This window comes from Emydura macquarii, unplaced genomic scaffold (assembly GCF_026122565.2).
Source record: "Emydura macquarii macquarii isolate MOO-44397 ecotype Brisbane River unplaced genomic scaffold, CSIRO-AGI_Emac_v2 contig_1043, whole genome shotgun sequence".
NCBI lineage: Eukaryota > Metazoa > Chordata > Testudines > Chelidae > Emydura > Emydura macquarii.
In genome coordinates this window covers 1,484,888-1,504,103 of record NW_027131180.1, presented here as the reverse complement: position 1 = coordinate 1,504,103, position 19,216 = coordinate 1,484,888, and the positions used below count along the sequence as shown (strand labels likewise).

Sequence of the window (19,216 nt, the reverse complement as noted above, 5' to 3'; positions counted from 1 at the left end):
ATTTACCAGTAATAAGCTACCAGGACCAGATGGTTTTCACTCAGAAGTTCTGAAAGAACTCAAATATTAAATTGCCGAACTATGCACTGTAGTACATAACCTATCACTGCAACAAGCCTCTGTACCAGATGACTGGAAGATAGATAATGGAACTCTGATTTTAAAAAAGGCCCTCAGAGGTGATCCTGGCAATTACAAGGTGGTGAGCCTAACTTCAGGACCAGGCAACTGGTAGAAACCACAGTAAACAAAATAATTATCAGACACAATTTGTTGGGAAAGAATCAACAAGGCTCCTGTAAAGGGAGGTCATGCCTTATCAATCTATTAGAATTATTTGAGGGTGTCAACAAGTATGTGATTTAGGATGATCCAGTGGGTATAGTGTACTTGGATTTTCAGAAAGCCTTTGACAAGGTCCCACACCAAAGGCTCTTAAAGAAGTTAATAGTCCTGGAATAAGAGGGAAGGTCCTCCCATACATCAGAAACTGGTTAACAAATAGGAAACAAAAGATAGGAATAAATGGCTAATTTTCACAACAGAGAAAGGTAAACAGCAGTGTCCCCCAAGGATCTGTACTGGGATGTGTGTTGTTCTGCATGTCATTAATGATCCGGAAAAGAGAGCGAACAATGAAGTCGCAAAGTTTGCAGATGATACAAAATTATCCAAGATAGTTAAATCCAAAGTAGACTGTAAAGCATTACAAAGCGATCTCACGAAACTGGGTGACTGGGTGACAATATGGCAGACAAAATTCAACACTGATAAATGTAAAGTAATGCAAATTGGAAAGCATAATCCCAATTATACATATAAAATGATTGGGTCCTAAATAAGTTGTTACCACTCAAGAAAGAGATCTTGGAGTCACTGTGGATTGTTCTCTGAAAACATTTGTTCGATGTGCAGCAGAGGTCAAAAAGACTAACAGAATGTTAAGAAAAGGTATAGAAAAGAAGAAAATATCATAATACCACTGCATAAATCCACGGTGCTCTCACACTTTGAATACTGTATCCAGTTCTAGTCACCTCATCTCAAAAAGGATATTGTGGAATTGGCTAAGGTTCAAAGAAGGGCAACAAAGGCGATCAAGGGTACAGAATAGATTCCATGTGAGGAGACACAAAGAAGATTAGGACTGTTCATCTTACAAGAGAGGACTAAGGAGGCATATGATAGAGGTCTATAAAATCATGACTGGTGCAGAAAAAGTGAATAGAGAAATGTTCACTTTCCCACAATTAAAAAAACAGGGGCTATCCGATGAAATTAATAAGCAGCAGGTTTAAAACAAACAAAAGGAAGTACTTTTTCATACAACACACAACTACATGAAACTCATTGCCATGGGATGTTGTGATGGCCAAGAGTATATCTGGGTTCTAAACAAAGAACAAGTTCATAGAACATAGATGTCCATTTTGGTCAATTTCGCAGTTATAGGATTTTAAAAATAATCAATTGCACAGCTTCAGGATGTTTACATCTGAAATTTCACAATGTTCATTCAGAGCTGGGCTTCCAGCCAGCAGCCACAGAGCTTCCTGCAGCCGAGAGAGGTTTCCCCGAGATGGATCTTACCCAGCCCCAGGAGCAGCCCCTTCAGGGGAAGAGGAAGTTCCGTTCCTCCTCAGCCCAGCTGGGACTAGCAGCTGGAACCTGACGCATGGTAGGAGCCCCCTTCCCCTACCATAGGCAGATTTCATGGGGGAGATCAGATTTCATGGTCTGGCTGTGAATTTGCTAGGGCCCTAATCATAGTTAATGGTTTCATGCTGCCTTTCAAGTTCTAGGTTTATACAGACATAAATGAGGCCAAGTGTGCAAACTTCTGGAACTGCACTCAGTCTATACAGTCTGTCATAAACATAGGAGTTGACCTACATTAGTTAGGATGTTAATCAGGTCCTGGGGCTAATATAATTCTTTGGAAAGCAGGTTAAAAGGGTTGACTACTATAAATCCATTGGAAAGGAGATCTTGGTGAATAAGGCAAATAAGTAATTGGCCAAATTGTCTTGTGATCTATCTTTGGATTGCTTTTCCTCTTTTGTATTAGCAACATCAGAGATGATAACCAACTGACACATGTAAGGCTCTATTCTGAGGAACTCAATCAAAAATCTAAACAAAGTGATTAGGTGTAAGTATTATTTTCTATTGTGGTTGTGTGATTTGAGTCTGAAACATGCAAATAGTTATATCAACCAATTTTCTAGTTTGTGCTAGCCAAATCACAGTTCAATACTATTTTTGTCATTAGTTGCTATTGTTACGGATATTTAATAAACTCAATAAAATTAAATTAAACTCAAGTACTTTTCTTTAGTTAAGAAATTGAAATTAAGAGAACCCTAGGAAATGTGGTGCAGGTAATCAATTAAGCACTTGCTTAAATAAGGTTAGTTTTATACCGGATCTTTCTTAGATATCTCGACAATAGCATGAATTATGCATGAAGTTTAAATTTCACTACAAATTCCTCGTATTTTGTACATGTAACCCAACTCCATTATATTATTTTCTCAAAAATAAATTGTGGTAACTGGACATAAGGAAACAAGCATATTTCAGCTATAACAAACTATGCTCACTCAGTGTAAATAAAAGGTTTTATGAAAAAAATTACAAACTGTCTTGCACACACTATTGTGCAGTCACTCCAGACACATTAATTTCGATTGTTTCTTCTGAGTTAATTAAAACTTGCTTTCTTTATATTTTCATTGCACTGTCTAAACGAAAAAAACCAACCCTGTAGCAGATAACCTACTTTACATCCCCTCTGCACATCTGCATCAGGTCCCAGGAAATTTCCATGCGTGTGTGTGCACGCACAACACACACACACAATTTTCAACATGTTCAGATGCCTCAGGGCTAGGTTCTCCTATTGCACTCAATCACTGTGTGTAATTGTTAACAGTGGTACAACGCTACATAATAGACTTGCTCATTAGAAACATAGATAGCTGGGTTTGTGATGACCGGGAGAACTGCATGGTGACTTGCCTGCCGGGTGCGAAGATTGCAGCTCTCTTAAGATATCTAGGACAGACTTACAAGTAGTGCGGGGAAGGAACCGGTGGTCATGGTACATATAGGTACCAATGACATAAGGAAGGATAGGAGACCAAATTTAGGCTGCTAGGTAAGAGATTGAAGTCCAGGACTTCCATTGTAGTATTTGCTGAAATGCTTCCAGTTCCACGTGCAGGGCCAGTTAGATAGGCAGAACTGCAGTGTCTCAAAGCGTGGATCAGATGATGGTGTAGGGAGGAAGAGTTTAGATTTATTAAGAATTAGGGAACCTTTTGGGAAAGAGGGAGCCTGTACAGGAAGGATGATTTCACCTAAACCAAAATGGAACTGGATTTCTGGCACATAAAATTAAAAAGGTCATAAAGCAGTTTTTAAATTAAGGGCTGGGGAAAAGCTGACAGGTGTGGAGGAGCACATGTTTCTGACAGAGACATCCCTTGGGAGAGGATGTATTAATGAAGATTCTCTATATCCTAGTAAGGAAGAGAGAATGGAAGGGGATAAAATATATGGGTAGGATCTGATGAGAAACAGTCAAGTGAAAAAGAGTTCCATTCAATTATATCACATAATGTAAGACAGCTAAAAAGTGACAATTTTTAAAGTGCTTATACACAAATGCTAGAAGTCTAAATACTAAGATGGGTGAACTTGAGTGCCTCATATTAAATGAGGATATTGATAAAATAGACTTCACAGAAACTTGGTGAAAGAAGAGACACAATAACACCAGGGTACAGAATATATCAGAAAGACAGAATAGATCATACTGGTGGCGGAGTGGCATTATATGTGAAAGAAAGCATAGGGTCAAATGAAATAAAAAAGTAAATGAACCAAATTGTGCCATAGAAGCTCTATGGATAGTAACTCAATGCTTGAATAATTAGAATAGGGCAGTAGGGATATACTACTGACCACCTGACCAGGATGGTGGTAGTGACTAAAATGCTCAGAAAGATTAGAGAGGCTATACAAATAAAAAAAACTCAATAATAATGGGGGATTTCTACTATCCCCATATTGACTGGGTACATGTCACCTCAGGACTGGGTGCAGAGATAAAGTTTCTTGACACCTTAAGTGACTGCTTCTTGAGTCAGCTAGTCCTGGAACTCACAAGACAAGAAACAATTATTGATATAGATCCTAGGTGGAGCACAGGAGGAGCACTGAGTGGAGTCCAAGAGGTTAACATAGCTGAACCGCTTGGTAAGAGTAACCATAACATAATAAAATGTGACATCCCGGGGGGAGGGGGAGGGGCGGCGGGATGGGATGGGACACCAAAGCAGCCCACCATAGTAACATTTAATTTCAGAAAGGTGAACTACACAAAAATGAGGAAGTTCGTTAAACAGAAATTAAAAGGTACAGTGCCAAAAGTGAAATCCCTGAAAGCTGCATAGAAACTTGTTAAAGACACTATAATAGAAGCTCAATGTTAAGTATACTCCAAATTAAAAAACATAGTAAGAGAGCCACTGAAAAGTGCCATGGGGGCTAAACAACAAAGTAAAAGAAGCAGTTAGAGGCAAAAAAGCATCCTTTAAAAAGTGGAAGTTAAATCCTATTGAGGAAAATAGAAAGGAGCATAAACTCTGGCAAGTGACGTGTAAAAATATAATTAGGGAGGCCAAAAAAGTATTTGAAGAACAGCTAGCCAAGACTCAAAAAGTAACAACAACAAAAATTTTAAGCACATCAAAAGCAGAAAGTGTCCTAAACAACCAGTGGGGCCACTGGACAATCAAGATGCTCAAGGAGCAATCAAGGAAGAAGGCTATTGTGGAGAAACTAAATTAATTCTTCGCATTGGTCTTCATGGCTGAGGATGTAAGGGAGATTCCCAAACCTGAGCCATTCTCTTTTAGGTGAGGAATCTGAGGAACGTTCCCAGATTGAGGTGTCATTTGATAAACTGATAAATTAAACAATAATAAATCACCAGGACTGGATGGTATCCAGCCAAGAGTTCTGAAGGAACTCAAATGTGAAATTGCAGAACTATTAACGGTGGTAGGTAACTTATCATTTAAATCTGCTTTTGTACCAGATGACTGGAGGATAGCTAATGAGATGCTAATTTTTTAAAAAGGCTCCAGAGGTGGTCCCAGCAATTACAGGTTGGTGAGCCTAACTTCAGTACCAGGCAAATTGGTTGAAACTATAGTAAAGAACAGAATTATCAGAAACATAGAGGAATAAGATTTGTTGGGGAAGAGGCAACATGGTTTTTGTAAAAGGAAATCATGCCTCACCAATCTACTAGAATTATTTGGCAAGCATGTGGACAAGGGTGATCCAGTGGATATAGTGTACTTAGCTTTTCAGAAAGCCTTTGACAAGGTTCCTCACTAAAGGCTCTTAAGTAAAATAAAGGGTCATGAGTTAAAAGGGACGGTCCTCTCCTGGATCAGGAACTGGTTAAAGGATAGGAAACAAAGGGTAGGAATAAATGGTCAGTTTTCAGAATCGAGAGAGGTAAATAGTGGTGTCCCCCAGGAGTCTGTACTGGGACCAGTACTATTCAACATATTCATAAATGATCTGGAAAAGGGAGTAAACAGTGAGGTGGCAAAACTTTCAGATGATACAAAACTACTCAAGATAGCTAAGTCCAAAGCCGACTGTGAAGAGTTACTAAGGGATCTCACAAAACTGGGTGACTGGGCAACAAAATGGCAGCTGAAATTTAGTGTTGATAAATGCAAAGTAATGCACACTGGAAAACATAATCCCAAATATACATATAAAATGATGGGGTCTAAATTTGCTGTACCACTCAAGAAAGAGATCTTGGCGTCATTGTGGATAGTTGCCTGAAAACATCCACTCAGTGTGCAGCAGTAGTCAAAAAGCTAACAATGTTGTGAATCATTAGAAAAGGGACAGATAATAAGACAGAAAATATCATATTGCCTCTTTATAAACCCATAAACACATCTTGAACTACAGCAGATCTGGTCGCTCCATCTCAAAAAATGATGTATTGGAATTGGAAAAGGTGCAGAAAAGGGCAACTAAAATGATTAGAGATATGGAAAAGCTTCCATATTAGGAGAGATTAATAAAACGGGGACATTTCAGCTTGGAAATTGATGACTAAGGGGGGATATGATAGAGGTCTATAAAATCATGACTGGTGTGGAGAAAGTAAATAAGGAAGTGTTATTTACTCCTTCTCATAACACAAAAACTAGAGGGTCACCAAATGAAATTAATAGGCAGTAATCTTAAAACGAACAAAAGGAAGTATTTCTTCACACAACACGCAGTCTACTTGTGGAACTTCTTGCTAGAGGATGTTGTGAAGGCCAATACTATAACGGGGTTCAATAAAGAACTAGATAAGTTCCTTGAGGATAGGTCCATTAATGGTTATTAGCCAGGATAGGCAGGAATTGCTGTTTTCCAGAGGCTGGGAATGGCCACTGGGATGGGTCACTTGATGATTCCCTCTGAAACACCTGGCCACTATCAGAGGACAGGATACTGGGCCAGATGGATCATTGGTCTGACCCAGTGTGGCTATTCTTATGTTCTACAGACTGTAGGGAACCTGGACAAGTTCTCAGGGACAAGTATGTTGAAAACCAAATCTTCTACCTTATTTGTTGTCTTATGAAATTTCCTTCTTTCTAATTTGGGTCCCATCCCCCCTACAAACTCCCACCACAGATGTGACAATAGGATGTACAGGGTCACATGGAAAACCAAGTCAGGCAGATACACAGGACCCACAAAGCCTCTTGAAGAACCCTTGAATCCTTCATCTTGGATTTGCTCCATTGGGATTAGGCTTCCCTACAGATGCTTCTAAGGCTCTGAAAGCTAGCTCATCTTAAAAACCCCAGTAATTTGGAAAATCAAGTACATTTTAGTGGAGTCACTCATTATCTTCTGATTTTATAATCCTATGCCCAGTAGTAGCACCAATCCCACAGCAGAGAATGCAGACAACCTTCTGAGCGAGTGTTATACCATTCCTGTCTATAACCAGACATCAAAAAGTGTACATATTATTTACACAGTAGGTAACTATTTCAACAGTTAATCCTTTTTACTGTAAAATACAAGCAGCTTTGTGTTTTAACAAAGTGGAATAATCATCCAAAGTGTAATTTATAATACTCTAAGGGACTGCATGAAAGGGACACTGGAAACTGACTTGATTAATATCAGAACCTTTTGTTTTTAAAGGGCAACCAAAACCAATAATTGCACTCTCATATAACAATTTCATATTGCAATTTGAATAGAAGCTAGCCTTTGAGAAGGGGAAGATGATCTAGGATGAGCTGATGTCTTTCTTTAAGGCTGATGTGCAAGCCTCTCATTTAGCCTCAAATCTGTGACACCAGTTTATTAAATAAAAAACCTCTTTCTAATCAATAGCTCAGCATGGTGGCATGCACTCGTATTTTACAATATATAATCAATTTAGCACTTTATGTCAAGAATTTGTTGAAATATTAAGTAATTTCTTAAGTAATACATGATTCCTGTTTTTCTTTCCTTCCCTCTTTCCCAGGAAGTTTACCAATGCACAGAGCAAGTCAACTGCTTCCAAGATAAGCTCCTGGTGGCCAATTCGGGTGACTCCCAGATCCTCCAGTTCTTGGTGAGTAATACGAAGTAGCTGGTCCCCACTGATCTTCTCTCTCTCAAAGTTCTTAATATATTGCTGCAGGCAATCATCAAGACCTATAAGAATAAAAGAGGAGAAGGAAAGAGGAAAAAGTTAACAACATTCTGAACTTCATAAACAAAAAGTCAAACTAAAATGGACTAAATGAACAAACGCTCAAGGATATTTGCAAGGACTCTGAGCAAAATGTTTAAGCATAAAAAAAAACAATAACAAAGGATCTAAAGCTGTGCTACACAGAGAGGAAAGAAGGTGGCTTTATGCTACCTCTCCACACTCCAGATTATGGGCTGCAAGTGAATCTGGCAGGTTCCCTATGCCAATTCTTCCAAGAACAGCTGCCTAGGGTCCCTTATGGCAATGCTATGCTGTGCCTGCACTTTGGAATCTCCCCAGGCCAGCTGCAGTGCATTAATAGCTACCATATATTAACAGAACAGCACATAGGGTTTGGAATAGGGGAGAGAATCAGTACCAAAGAGTGAGAGAGACTATGTGGAACACAAGATTTAAGATTTAGTTTGAATCTAGCTTACTACATATTTTTGTCTGGAGCAAAAAACTACCACATTACTTGACATAATTTGTCATAGATTCTTTTGACTGGTAGTCTTTGCTTGAGAGGCCCAGAATTAGCAGAACTTATGGGGAAGCTTGCAGAGCATGTGTCCACCCTATGTCCAGTGCTATCAGTCTCAGAACTGCATGAGGGCAATGAAAGACACTAGAATTTCATTGGGTGGTTACAAGGTGTCCTACAAGTTACTTATCCATCTAGAAATTCACTATGTAAGATTTAATAAAACTCCTAGTTAAGTACATCATATATTTAGAGTTACCTGGAGCCATTTAGCAGCATTATTTAACAGAAAGCAATATCCATAATTAATTTGAAATGAACTACCTTTTCTATAGAGATAAGGGAATATCTTTTATTCGACCAACTTCTGTTAGAGAGAGAAGCTTTCGAGCCACACAGAGCTCTTCTTCAGGTTACACAACTCACTCACCTTGCCTCTCTAATATCCTGGAAGTGACCTGGCTACAACTAAAAACTTTACTATAAAAATTTTAGAAAACAAACAACAAATATTGCCACTAGTACAGGAGTTTCTGCCATACATCTCTTGATATAAAGGTAATAGAAATCTGCTCTTTCAAATTGTTACCCTTATTTGGGAACAAAAGACAACCCTTTTACTGAATAATTAGAAAGCCTAAAAATCTGAAGAAGGCAGCATGTGAGTGCAAGAGCCTGTATGTCTGCTGAATAGGAACTTCACAGGAGTCCGAGGATTTGCAAAAAATTCTATGAGGTTTTGTTTTTATAGGGTTTTTTTCTCTTAGAGTGCAACTATTCCCCCGCCCCCCCCCCACACACACACACACACACACACACACACTTGTGGCCACAATCTCTTCGTGCATCTTAAACCCTTCAACTTCAAACTACAAAAACAAACTATACATAATTATACCATATAAACAGGAAAACTCTGTCTCCCTGCTCTGATTTCTAGACAGCAAACCCCTCTCATTTTCCCACATGAAAGTAGTTTGGGCCCCTTTATGGTTCTGATTGTAACTAAGTGCAGATGCATCTAATTACCTCAGGTCAAGGAGGCCTTCAGGTAGAGCTCTAAATGGCCCTGCCAGGATTCAATCCCCAAATCTCTATGACACACTGGGTCATGGCTGCAGGTTCCTATCCCAGCCAAAGCAAGAAGTCTGCACCCAAGCACGAGTACATTTACCTAGAATATGTTTTCTACAGCTAGGAAGTTACCAGTCCAGCCTGATAGATTCTTCTGTGGAGAACATCAGATGGGTTATCTGTATTACCGTACACTAGAGGACCCAACCAAGATTAAGTCCCTATTGTGCTAGACACTGCACACAAACACAGTTCAACTCCAGGCTACCCTACAGTCTAACTCAAGCTGCTAATCCAAATTGTCACGTCTTTGCTATTTTTTATTCAAGTTAGCAAATGCAGGTTAGCTAACTTGGTATTAGAATGTACTTTTCTTCCCCTCCCCTCCCCCCCCGCAGTGTAAACAAATTCATAGAGGCATCAAATCATCAACCTATCATTTTGTGCCCTCAGCTCTCCTTTTCCCCTTCTACCTTCTAACTGTCCACTTATTGAAAGAGACCCTACAGCAACACATTAAGAGAAAAATAAGCATTGTAACCAAAAACTGGTGTTCTCTGACTCCTTTACACTAAATACCCTCTCCACCTTCTACTTCTTGAATTTATAGGCTAGGCACTTGGAAAACTAAAAATGTCACCCTACTCTCCAATAAGGAAAAAGGCAATAGTATGGTGTTCAATAATGAGAGATGATGTAATAAAGTCTTTACCCTCTTATCTCTTGAATCAATACTGAAAAAGGGGAAAAGAGATTCTGGATTGGTTCAATTGGACCACTGAAGACAACTGTTAGATCAAAACACTGTATGGTTTGGTTGCCATCAATACAGATGGAAGGGATGATTTTAATTAAAGTAGAAACATTCATGATATGCCAAGTCAAAATGATGCGGCCTGTCATTTTGTATGTGTTACACCATTAAAAAAATAAAATAAAATCAAACGGACTGGCTAAAGTAAAAACAAGAATTGATGCTTTGGGTATCCAACACTCATAAAATAAAAAAATGTATAAAATATGAATCGTTATAAACCAGGATACACACACACACACACCCCATGTGTGTGCGCTCATATTTAAGAGTACCCTGCTTCTTCCACAGAATGTAGACACCATTACCTCCAAAAGGTGGAATCCTGATTCTTAGGTCCAGAAATGCCAATTCTATTTGTTCCTCTCATTTGCATGGGAGGCTCTCATTTCATTCCAGTGCTGACATATCCTTCCAGGACTCTGTGCACTACCGGTTACTCAGTATAGAGATACGGGTAATAAAGCCCAGTACTGTTAATCATACATACGTGGTAGTACTTTCTCCCCTGTCACTTCCCTTGCCTCTTTCCATTCCTACACTACAATTGTGCAGGTGCTGCCGACCTTCATGTAAAGCTTAAACTACTACTGAAGTTGAGAAAAGGATTGATCGGACTTTATTAAAAGTTTACTCATCAAAAAAAGTATTTATTCAGACCCTCATATTCACCACTGCCCCCCCTCCCCAAACCAGTGCACACAGTTTTCACAGAATTTTTCTGAATAATCCATATTTATATACACTCCCAGAAAGCTATTGGGGCCTTGTTAGGCTTTTGAAATTTGAGAACCTCATTTTACAAGTTATTTCACACGTGAATTCTCTCATATAATACACATGTATTTTTTTAAAGGAACTAAATATAATACTTCAAACTTTTGGCAGAACATTTTTTTCCTGATGATACTACATGAATTATATATGTAAAAATGTGTTGAAACAGATTGCAGACATTTGATGTCTTTTGATAGTAGGCAAAAAAAAGTATTGTATTTTGGTATTCTTAATTTAACAATTCCCACACTGCTTACGTAGGCTGTGTGGGTATAATCAAATGAAACATTGATGTAATAAAAAAAAAAATTAGTTTCCTATCACTGCCAGATAATAACACAAATTAAGAATGAGTCATTATAGAACCGTTCAATAAACATATACTATATGTCAGTTCTAAATTAAGCAGAATTAATTTAGGGTTTTTTTTGTTTGTTTGTTTTTTGCTTCTTGTGTATTTTTTAATTGTAACTGGTATAAATCAGAGTGCTGCAGACAATCTGGAGGGAAAGAGAAATGCAGGCAAATGCCTGCCTCACCAAGTTCATAAAAACCATGACCAAGAAAGAGCAAAGCCATAATTTAAATGTAGACTGCGTGACATGTTGAGAATAACTTGCCACAATAATGAATGAGCTCCATTACTTCCTGTTCTCCCAAATTAGAACATCCTTTCTAAGTCACTTATTTTGCCATTCTATTTCTTAATTAAAGAGCAACGGCAAATATTAAAAAATAGTAGACATAGAAAGATGATTTAAAAACAAAAAAAGAAAAAAACCAGCCACTATTCCCATACCCCATCTCTTCCCCACAAATATCCCTGAACATAGAATTGTTTACCAGGGGCCAGAAAGTCCTTACTGCAATAAGGCCAGCTGGAGGGCACTAAGGAGGAGGAAATCTTTGATCACAGAGTACCTACCTGATCATTCCATCTGGGCAAATGGGGCAGCAAGATCCACCAAAACCTGGAGATTCCCCAGATCTGAGCAGACTGTAAGGGATGAGTAAGAGGGCAGAGTTTTCCATACAGAGGCTCTGTGCTCTCACACTAGCTCTAACACCCCAGCATCCACCCTACCCTCAACCTCCTCACTTGCTTTAGTAGGGATTTTTCCTAGCGTTGGCTGCCCCCAGATTCCTTCACAGAAAAGGATGCAACACAAGTATGATGCACAGGAGTGTTGGTCAGAAACTGGAGTTGACAGTCTGGCCCCAGTCACATTATGACACAGGACACGGCTACAAAAGGGTTAGGATACATTGACTCCTGTGGCTACTGTTACATCTTCTTTGATAATCAAATGCAATGAAAGCATAAAAAGCAACCACTACAAACTAATGCAGCTGATTAATACAATGCAAATAGAGAGATCTAGGAATGTAGTTCAGTATAGAGGACCTGAACTCCTTGGCAAATGAAAGGATTCTTCTGCCTCTTACTGGACAGCTGCCAATAACTCCTGAGGTGCATTTACCACATAGGGATGCCTACACTGCAATTAGACACCCGCGGCTCAGCCATGACAGTTGACTCAGGCTAAGGGGCTTGGGCCAAGGCACTGTTTAACTGCAGTGTAGATGTTTGGGCTCAGGCTGGAGCTATCCTGTTTGCTACCACTGGGGGCTGTGGTAATGCTAGATCAGGCATTCCCGCTGTGCCTGATTTAGGGTCACCAACTCCTGTAGTAGCTGCGGGGCTGCCTGCTGCTGCTGCTGACCCACAATCTGTTGTTGTATCTGGGCCTGTTGCTGGGTACCTGCAGTTGCTGGTTCTCTAGCATCCATTTCAGCAGTTGGCATTCCGGTGGTCCCTATAACTGAACATGTAGAGAGGTTTGTTGTCTGAGTCCAGGAATACCACCCAGAGGCGAGAGTCCATGGCAGGGTCGCCCAGCAGTGAAAATCTTGGCCGGGGGTAGGGGAACCCGGGCCCTCCATGCCCCACCAAGTTCCAACGCAGGTCCCATTAAATAGTAGTTCACATTATGTGACCTGGGGAGGCAAACATTTGAGATACAAGGTGGGTGAGGTAATATCTTTTATTGGACCAATTTCTGTTGGTGATATGCTTTCGAGCCACACAGAGGCTTGACGAGTTCTGTGTGGCTCACTAACTTGTCTCTCTTTCTCACCAACAGACATTGGTCCAATGAAAGGTATTACGTCACTCATCTTGTCTCGCTAATATCCTGGGACCAACATAGCTACAACTACACTGCATACAGAATTACAGTTGTCAGCATGCTCCTTGCGTGTATGTATTATACCTGTATGAAGTTTTTCTTGCCAGAGGAAATAGCATGCCCATAGCCGTGAGCTAATTTAGCCAAATACCAAAAGTGCACAAGAAGACAAAGAAATAGAATTTTTTTTAAAAAAATAGTTGCATTTTGTTCTATTCTTTGCCAGGAGAAGGGGAGCAATATCTTACAGGAGTTGAAAAGAACAGCAGATAAAGTATGGGGAGGTTCAGATTAGACTGGATCTAGGAAGCAAAGAAGTGTGATTGGGACAATGTGAAGAGTTCCATTAGAAAGGTGGGATGAAATAAGCATGATACTATTCCTCTAAACTAAATTCAACTCCTGTCCTGCCGATATGATGAAAATTTCTTGTTTTCATGCCTGCAGACTTTGCTGTTGACAGACTTGAAAATTCACACTCCTCTGGGTACTGTTTCAGTATACCTGCCTGCCAACTCAGAAAGATAGTTTCAACATTGTTGAGGCCAAAAGTTCACAGCTAAACCCATGTTATTTTTTGTACTGAAAATTTAAACATAGAGAACATTGGTAAATGCATGAGAAGACCCAAATGTTGCAATTTCATCTATATTTCTATGAAAAACAAGGATCAGTGTACCTGATTATTATTTGTCCCAATGTAAGAGATTATAATTGTTTATTTGGGACTATTTCTTACTGGATTATCAAAGATGTATTGTTCAATGAAGAGCTGTGGCCTTTGCACACCAAAAAAGCCTGAAGCATGCTGAAAATTTGTGTGGTTGTCAGTGGGAACAGAAGTGTCTTGGGGGGGAAAGGGAGAGGGAGGAAGGAGCCTCCTAAACAACGCACAGCAGCAACAAAAGTCAGGAATCTCTTGAATGAAGCCAACACTAATACCCATCTCTCATAAAGGGAATGCAGGCATTTACTCAAAATAGTTTGCTATGACTGGCTGCAAAGGGAGAGGAGGATGGTATGCATTCATGATGGTATTTGATACTTTAAAGTTGAAAGATCTTCTTTGCCTGGTGTTGGAATGGTTTAAAGCCCCAAAGTTCAGCACAATTTGAGAGTCTTAGCTATAAACTAGAGATAGACCAGAAACTACATGAGACATCTGCATACACCTCAACTTTGAGGAAGTTTTTAGATCTGGATCCAAATTTTGCAAGCTAAACCCATCTTTACTAAGGAAAAAAAAATTTTTTTTAAACATAGTTTAGCTGTTACACTATATTTAAAAAAATCCTCCAGGAAGGTGACCAAGCATTATCTAACATTCTTATCTACAGAGAATTTACCACAGTGAAGCTTTCATCATGTCTTTAAACCTTTCTTTTATAAAAATTAATGTTTTCATAAAGAATGATATTGAACTTGGCACATTAGCAAGTGAAATTGTATTTACAGCCTAGACCATAGCAATTTATAAAGAATTTGGGGATGAAACAGTTGTTAAAACTATAGAAAATACAAGAGGTTTGATAGCTCAGGTTATGATTAAATTTAATAATAAATCATTTATGGTATGTATGCAGAGGCCCCATTCCAAATCAGGGTGCCAGGGAGCTAAGTGCTGTACAAACACAAGTAAACATGGCCCTGGCTCAGGATGCTTTAAAAAAAAATTGAAAAAGCTAACTCCTGACTGCTAGAAGCTGGCACTGGATGCCAGGATGGATCACTTGATACTTGCCCTGTTCTGTACATTCCCTCTGAAGCAACTGTAACCGGCTGCTGTCAGAAGACAGGTTACTGGGCTGGGATGGACCACTGATCTGACTCATTGTGGCCATTCTTATGTTCTTATTAACATGAAGAATAATTAAAATTTCAAGTACATATAATACAGTTTCTATGATTTACACGGTTTACTCTTTGCAATTCATTCAGCTATGATAATGAAAACTGACTAATCAATCAACACTTTTGCTTCTAGTCTCTTTTACTTTCTGGTTTGAAGGCACTAGCACACTGGTTCTCCCCCCTCCTCCTTTGCTTTATTCTGCTTGATCACTTCACCGATCACTTGTTGGCCAACCCATCTTTCAGTTCTGAACCTCCCCAACACAGTATTTTCTGTCTGTTCTGATTGTCCTGGAGGCCAGAGGAAAGAATAGTATAGAAAACTGGTCGTTTGAGGTTTGTAGCTTATGATCTACTGCATTAAACACAATGCTGAACTATATGGGCTACAGATATTACAGGGATGATGTTAAATCCCAACAATGTTGGGTTTTTTAAAGTTCTTAATACTTTTCTGTTAATATTAGGATTTGTAAAATCTTTTATGCAAAACCTAAATGATAGACCTGGAAATTACATGACAGTATCTTTTTATACTGTATCACTAGAACTTTTAAAATCTTATTAATATACATTAAATTTTTATACAAGTATTAACATAACCTGTATTTGTTACCTTTAAAAGATTTATTTGTATTTGGTCAACCTCCTCTCACTACCCGTGTATTTGTTTTATTCAAATTCCAAAAATGGTAAGTATATGTTTTAAAATCTACTTGATCCTGATATAAGGCTGTTTGTCATTTTTCCATTGAACAGATTTCCCATACTTTTTTTCCCTGCATGTCTTTATGCTGTAGGATCTGTAGTTTCCCCCAAAAAATGCACTTTCATGCATCTGGCTGTAAGTAATAATGGTATTATAAATAGGTCATTTGTAAAATATAAAGCATCCTTTTAAAAAAAGAGATACAATGTATACAGTCCTTGAAGATTTCTTAACTGTATTTCCTTCCAGCTTCAAGTCTGCCTTTTCACCTAGTGGGAGGCAACTGGATAAACATCTATTAAAATATAATCTATAACTAAACAGTAAGGAGATAGAAACTCTCTTTTTACCCTTCTAAAACTTAAGGAAATGGCAGCAGTTTCTACACTGACATTCTATAAAACCCTTTCACCTCTGTTCATCTCTCTTGACCAACAGTATCTCTCTTTTGAACCATTAGGAAGCTTGAATGTGGACACTCACCAAGAATATCATGCACCAGTGCAGGGATTCTCAAACTGGGCGTCGGGACACCTCACGGAGTCACGAGATTATTTGGGAGTGAGGAGGGGTTTGTGAGTTGTCAGCTCCTGCACATACCTGCGACTGTTAGCCCCGTGCATGGCTGACAGCCAGAGCCCTTCAGAGTTGGGTGGCCAGAGAGAAGCGGCTGCTGTCTGAGTGCTCTGAAGGCAGCACCGCCCTCAGCAGCAGTGCTGAAGTAAGGGTGGCATGGCATGGGGGGGGGTCATCACAGCCTGAAATATTTCAAGGGGGGTCCTGGAAAAAAAAGTTTGAGAACCCCTGCAGTAGTGTCTACAAAAGAACAGGTCAAGAGTTCATCTGCCAACATTATGCCATTCTAGTGGTACTGCAGTTGCTTTCTCACAACCTCTCTCAAGCAAACAGCAAGCACTAAGAAAAATCCAAAGTACTAAAACAAATACCAACTGGGTTCAAGTGCAACATTGATATAATAGTGACGGAGGGCTGAAAACAGCTGGAGAGTGTGTAATACTGCCTGAAGCCAGTCAAACTCAGGAGCTGTTCTAATCCTTAAGGCAATGTTTATTCTAGATGTCTGCAACTCACACATGTAATATACAGTGCATACTTTATATAAATAGTTTTTCACTTCAAATATTTCTCACACAAGTGATAAAGTCATCATAATCACCAAACATAATTCTAAGCATAAAGGCAAAGCCTTATGATAGAACACACTTTGGTGGAAAACCACGGTAGATTTGCCTGATTAAGTTAAACAAAGTAGAACACCCAAAATAAACCATCAACATTAAAAAGTAAAGGTTATCATATAAACACCCCCATTTTAGTTTTCATTTTGCTTTCCCACCACCATACACAGTAATCAAACTAGTCTTAGTTTCAGCAAAGAATAAATATTTTTGTGAACAAGTTGTTCTAAGAACATGACCACCATAAGCTTTTAAAAGATGACGTAGTATAGGGGATGCTTTTTGTACAGATAAAACTTCTAATAGTTTAATCTCATCTAAACACTAGTCTCAATCAGAGCTTTCTATGCACATTAAACTAAAAGACAAATGACTCAAGAGTTAGACACACTGGGCCCAATTCCCCACTGTCTTTCACCTCATGTAATAATTTGCAGCTATGCAAACCAAACATAAGATGCATCCACATCAGAACGGTAGTACTTTACATCAGTACAAATGATTACACATGAGGCTGTCAATAATCAGGTCTAATGTAGAGAGGCAAGATTCTCCCAAACTGCAATCTAATTCCCTATAATCCTCCCTTGCAATGCAAATGCAATTCCCAGTTTCCAGCCTTTCACAAATAGAAATTTGCACAATCTGGCACAATTTGTGATTAATGATGGTTTTGCAATTTGGACCAAAATAAGTTTACAACATGATTAAACTGATAAGAGACTTTTTGTAACTTAAAAGCATTGATCAAATATATTAATATATGTATTAATGTCTAAAAAAGTTAATATTTTGTTCTTAATACCCTTAGTAATAATTTTCTCAAAAATTGCACTATATGACATTTTATAGCCTAACCTTAAAATTGAATGTTAAAAAAATCATTAATATATCTACAAAATACCCAAATCCTTATGCACATACACAAGTCAAACTCTTACACTTACATTAGTCATTGTTTTTCTGCCTTTTAGCATTGCTTTTGTCCTTCTAGGATATGCTTCAGAAGACACCTTCCCAGTATGCTTATATTAGAATGCATCTATTCTGAACAAGTAGCAGCGCCACAGCATACCACCCCTCCAAAAAAAATCAACTGAAGTAAAAAAAAACCCAGAAATATCAAGCCCATAATTAATCTCTGCACTACTACTTTATGTATTTTCCTATCATTGGGAAATACCAGGAATGTGTCAATAAGTCATAGCAGTCTGCTCCAATTTCCAGTTTCATTCGGTATTACCACCATTCAGCACTGGTAATGTTTGGATGATACATTTGTGCAAAATGCTAGTTTTGTTTTACATGCATTTTTTCACACACGAGCCTAGCAAGTCTTACTTTGACTGGTTCAAAAGTTTAAAATTGGAACAGCCCCAAGCAGAACTTGACCTGAAATCACCAGGTTTTGCTGATGCTGCATCTAGAAAGCTTCATATTGGTAGATGGGAAAGAGGTAGGACTGCCAGCCATCCACTGAAGAGCTGAGACAGGAGACAGGCAGACGCTCTAAAACATATCAGAGGTGAGAGTTCCAGGACTCTACCACCACCCAGCCCCCTTGAATACATCACTAAGTAAAGGGAAGCTTCCAGGACCCGGGCATGGTAGAACCAACAGGGAGGGCATGGTGGATTAAACCTTAGCCAAATTTTACTTGGGTTTCTAGTTCATTAAGTTTTCAGCATATATTGGACTGAGTTTCAAGATGGTCATAAAATCTGGCAAGCTTCCCCTGATTTGGGGGTTTGTTTGTTTGTTTGTTTGTTTTTAATAAAAAAAAAAAAAAATCGCACAGAATTTTACCATTGGATTCTATTTTGTGTTTGGATTTTCCCTGCATAATCATCATTACCAACAAGGGATATAGTAAAACAAGTATCATCAAATAATTATATTAGTAGGTTGAGTAGATGGAAGAAAGAGAGGTATAGAAGTTGCTGCTTTAATCATGAATGTTCCCACTGATCTTCATAAGACAGCAACAAGGAGGAGAATCCAGCATAACATTTGCTATGTTAGGTATAGACAGTTATAGCACACTTTATTTTTATTTGATTAAAATCTTTTATTCTCTTTATCAGCACTTGAAAATTGGATTTATAAATAAAATATCAATTATTTTCATGAAAATCATGAAAATTTGTAAAATAACTTTCATCCCACAGATTTTGAAGGAAACAGTTACAGAGAGTTGTACTGCTTGTTTATCTTAATGGGTATTTTTGTTATGTATTCTACATGTTACATCAAGCATGCCTAGCGTTCATGGATAAGTACCCTTTTTAATAGTTGTACAAGTCCAAACGAATAGTTCTTAA

At 38.6% G+C, this 19,216-nt stretch overlaps 1 protein-coding gene across 2 annotated transcripts in view; it reads right to left on the bottom strand.

The window, feature by feature from the left end:
• CNKSR2 (connector enhancer of kinase suppressor of Ras 2) overlaps nt 1-19,216 on the bottom strand; it is a 330,096-nt gene that overhangs the window by 275,238 nt on the left and 35,642 nt on the right. For both annotated transcript variants that reach the window (XM_067545020.1, XM_067545021.1), the window contains exon 2: nt 7,595-7,758. In XM_067545020.1, the coding sequence (XP_067401121.1) occupies nt 7,595-7,758 (164 nt within the window). The remainder of the gene's footprint in view (nt 1-7,594; nt 7,759-19,216) is intronic.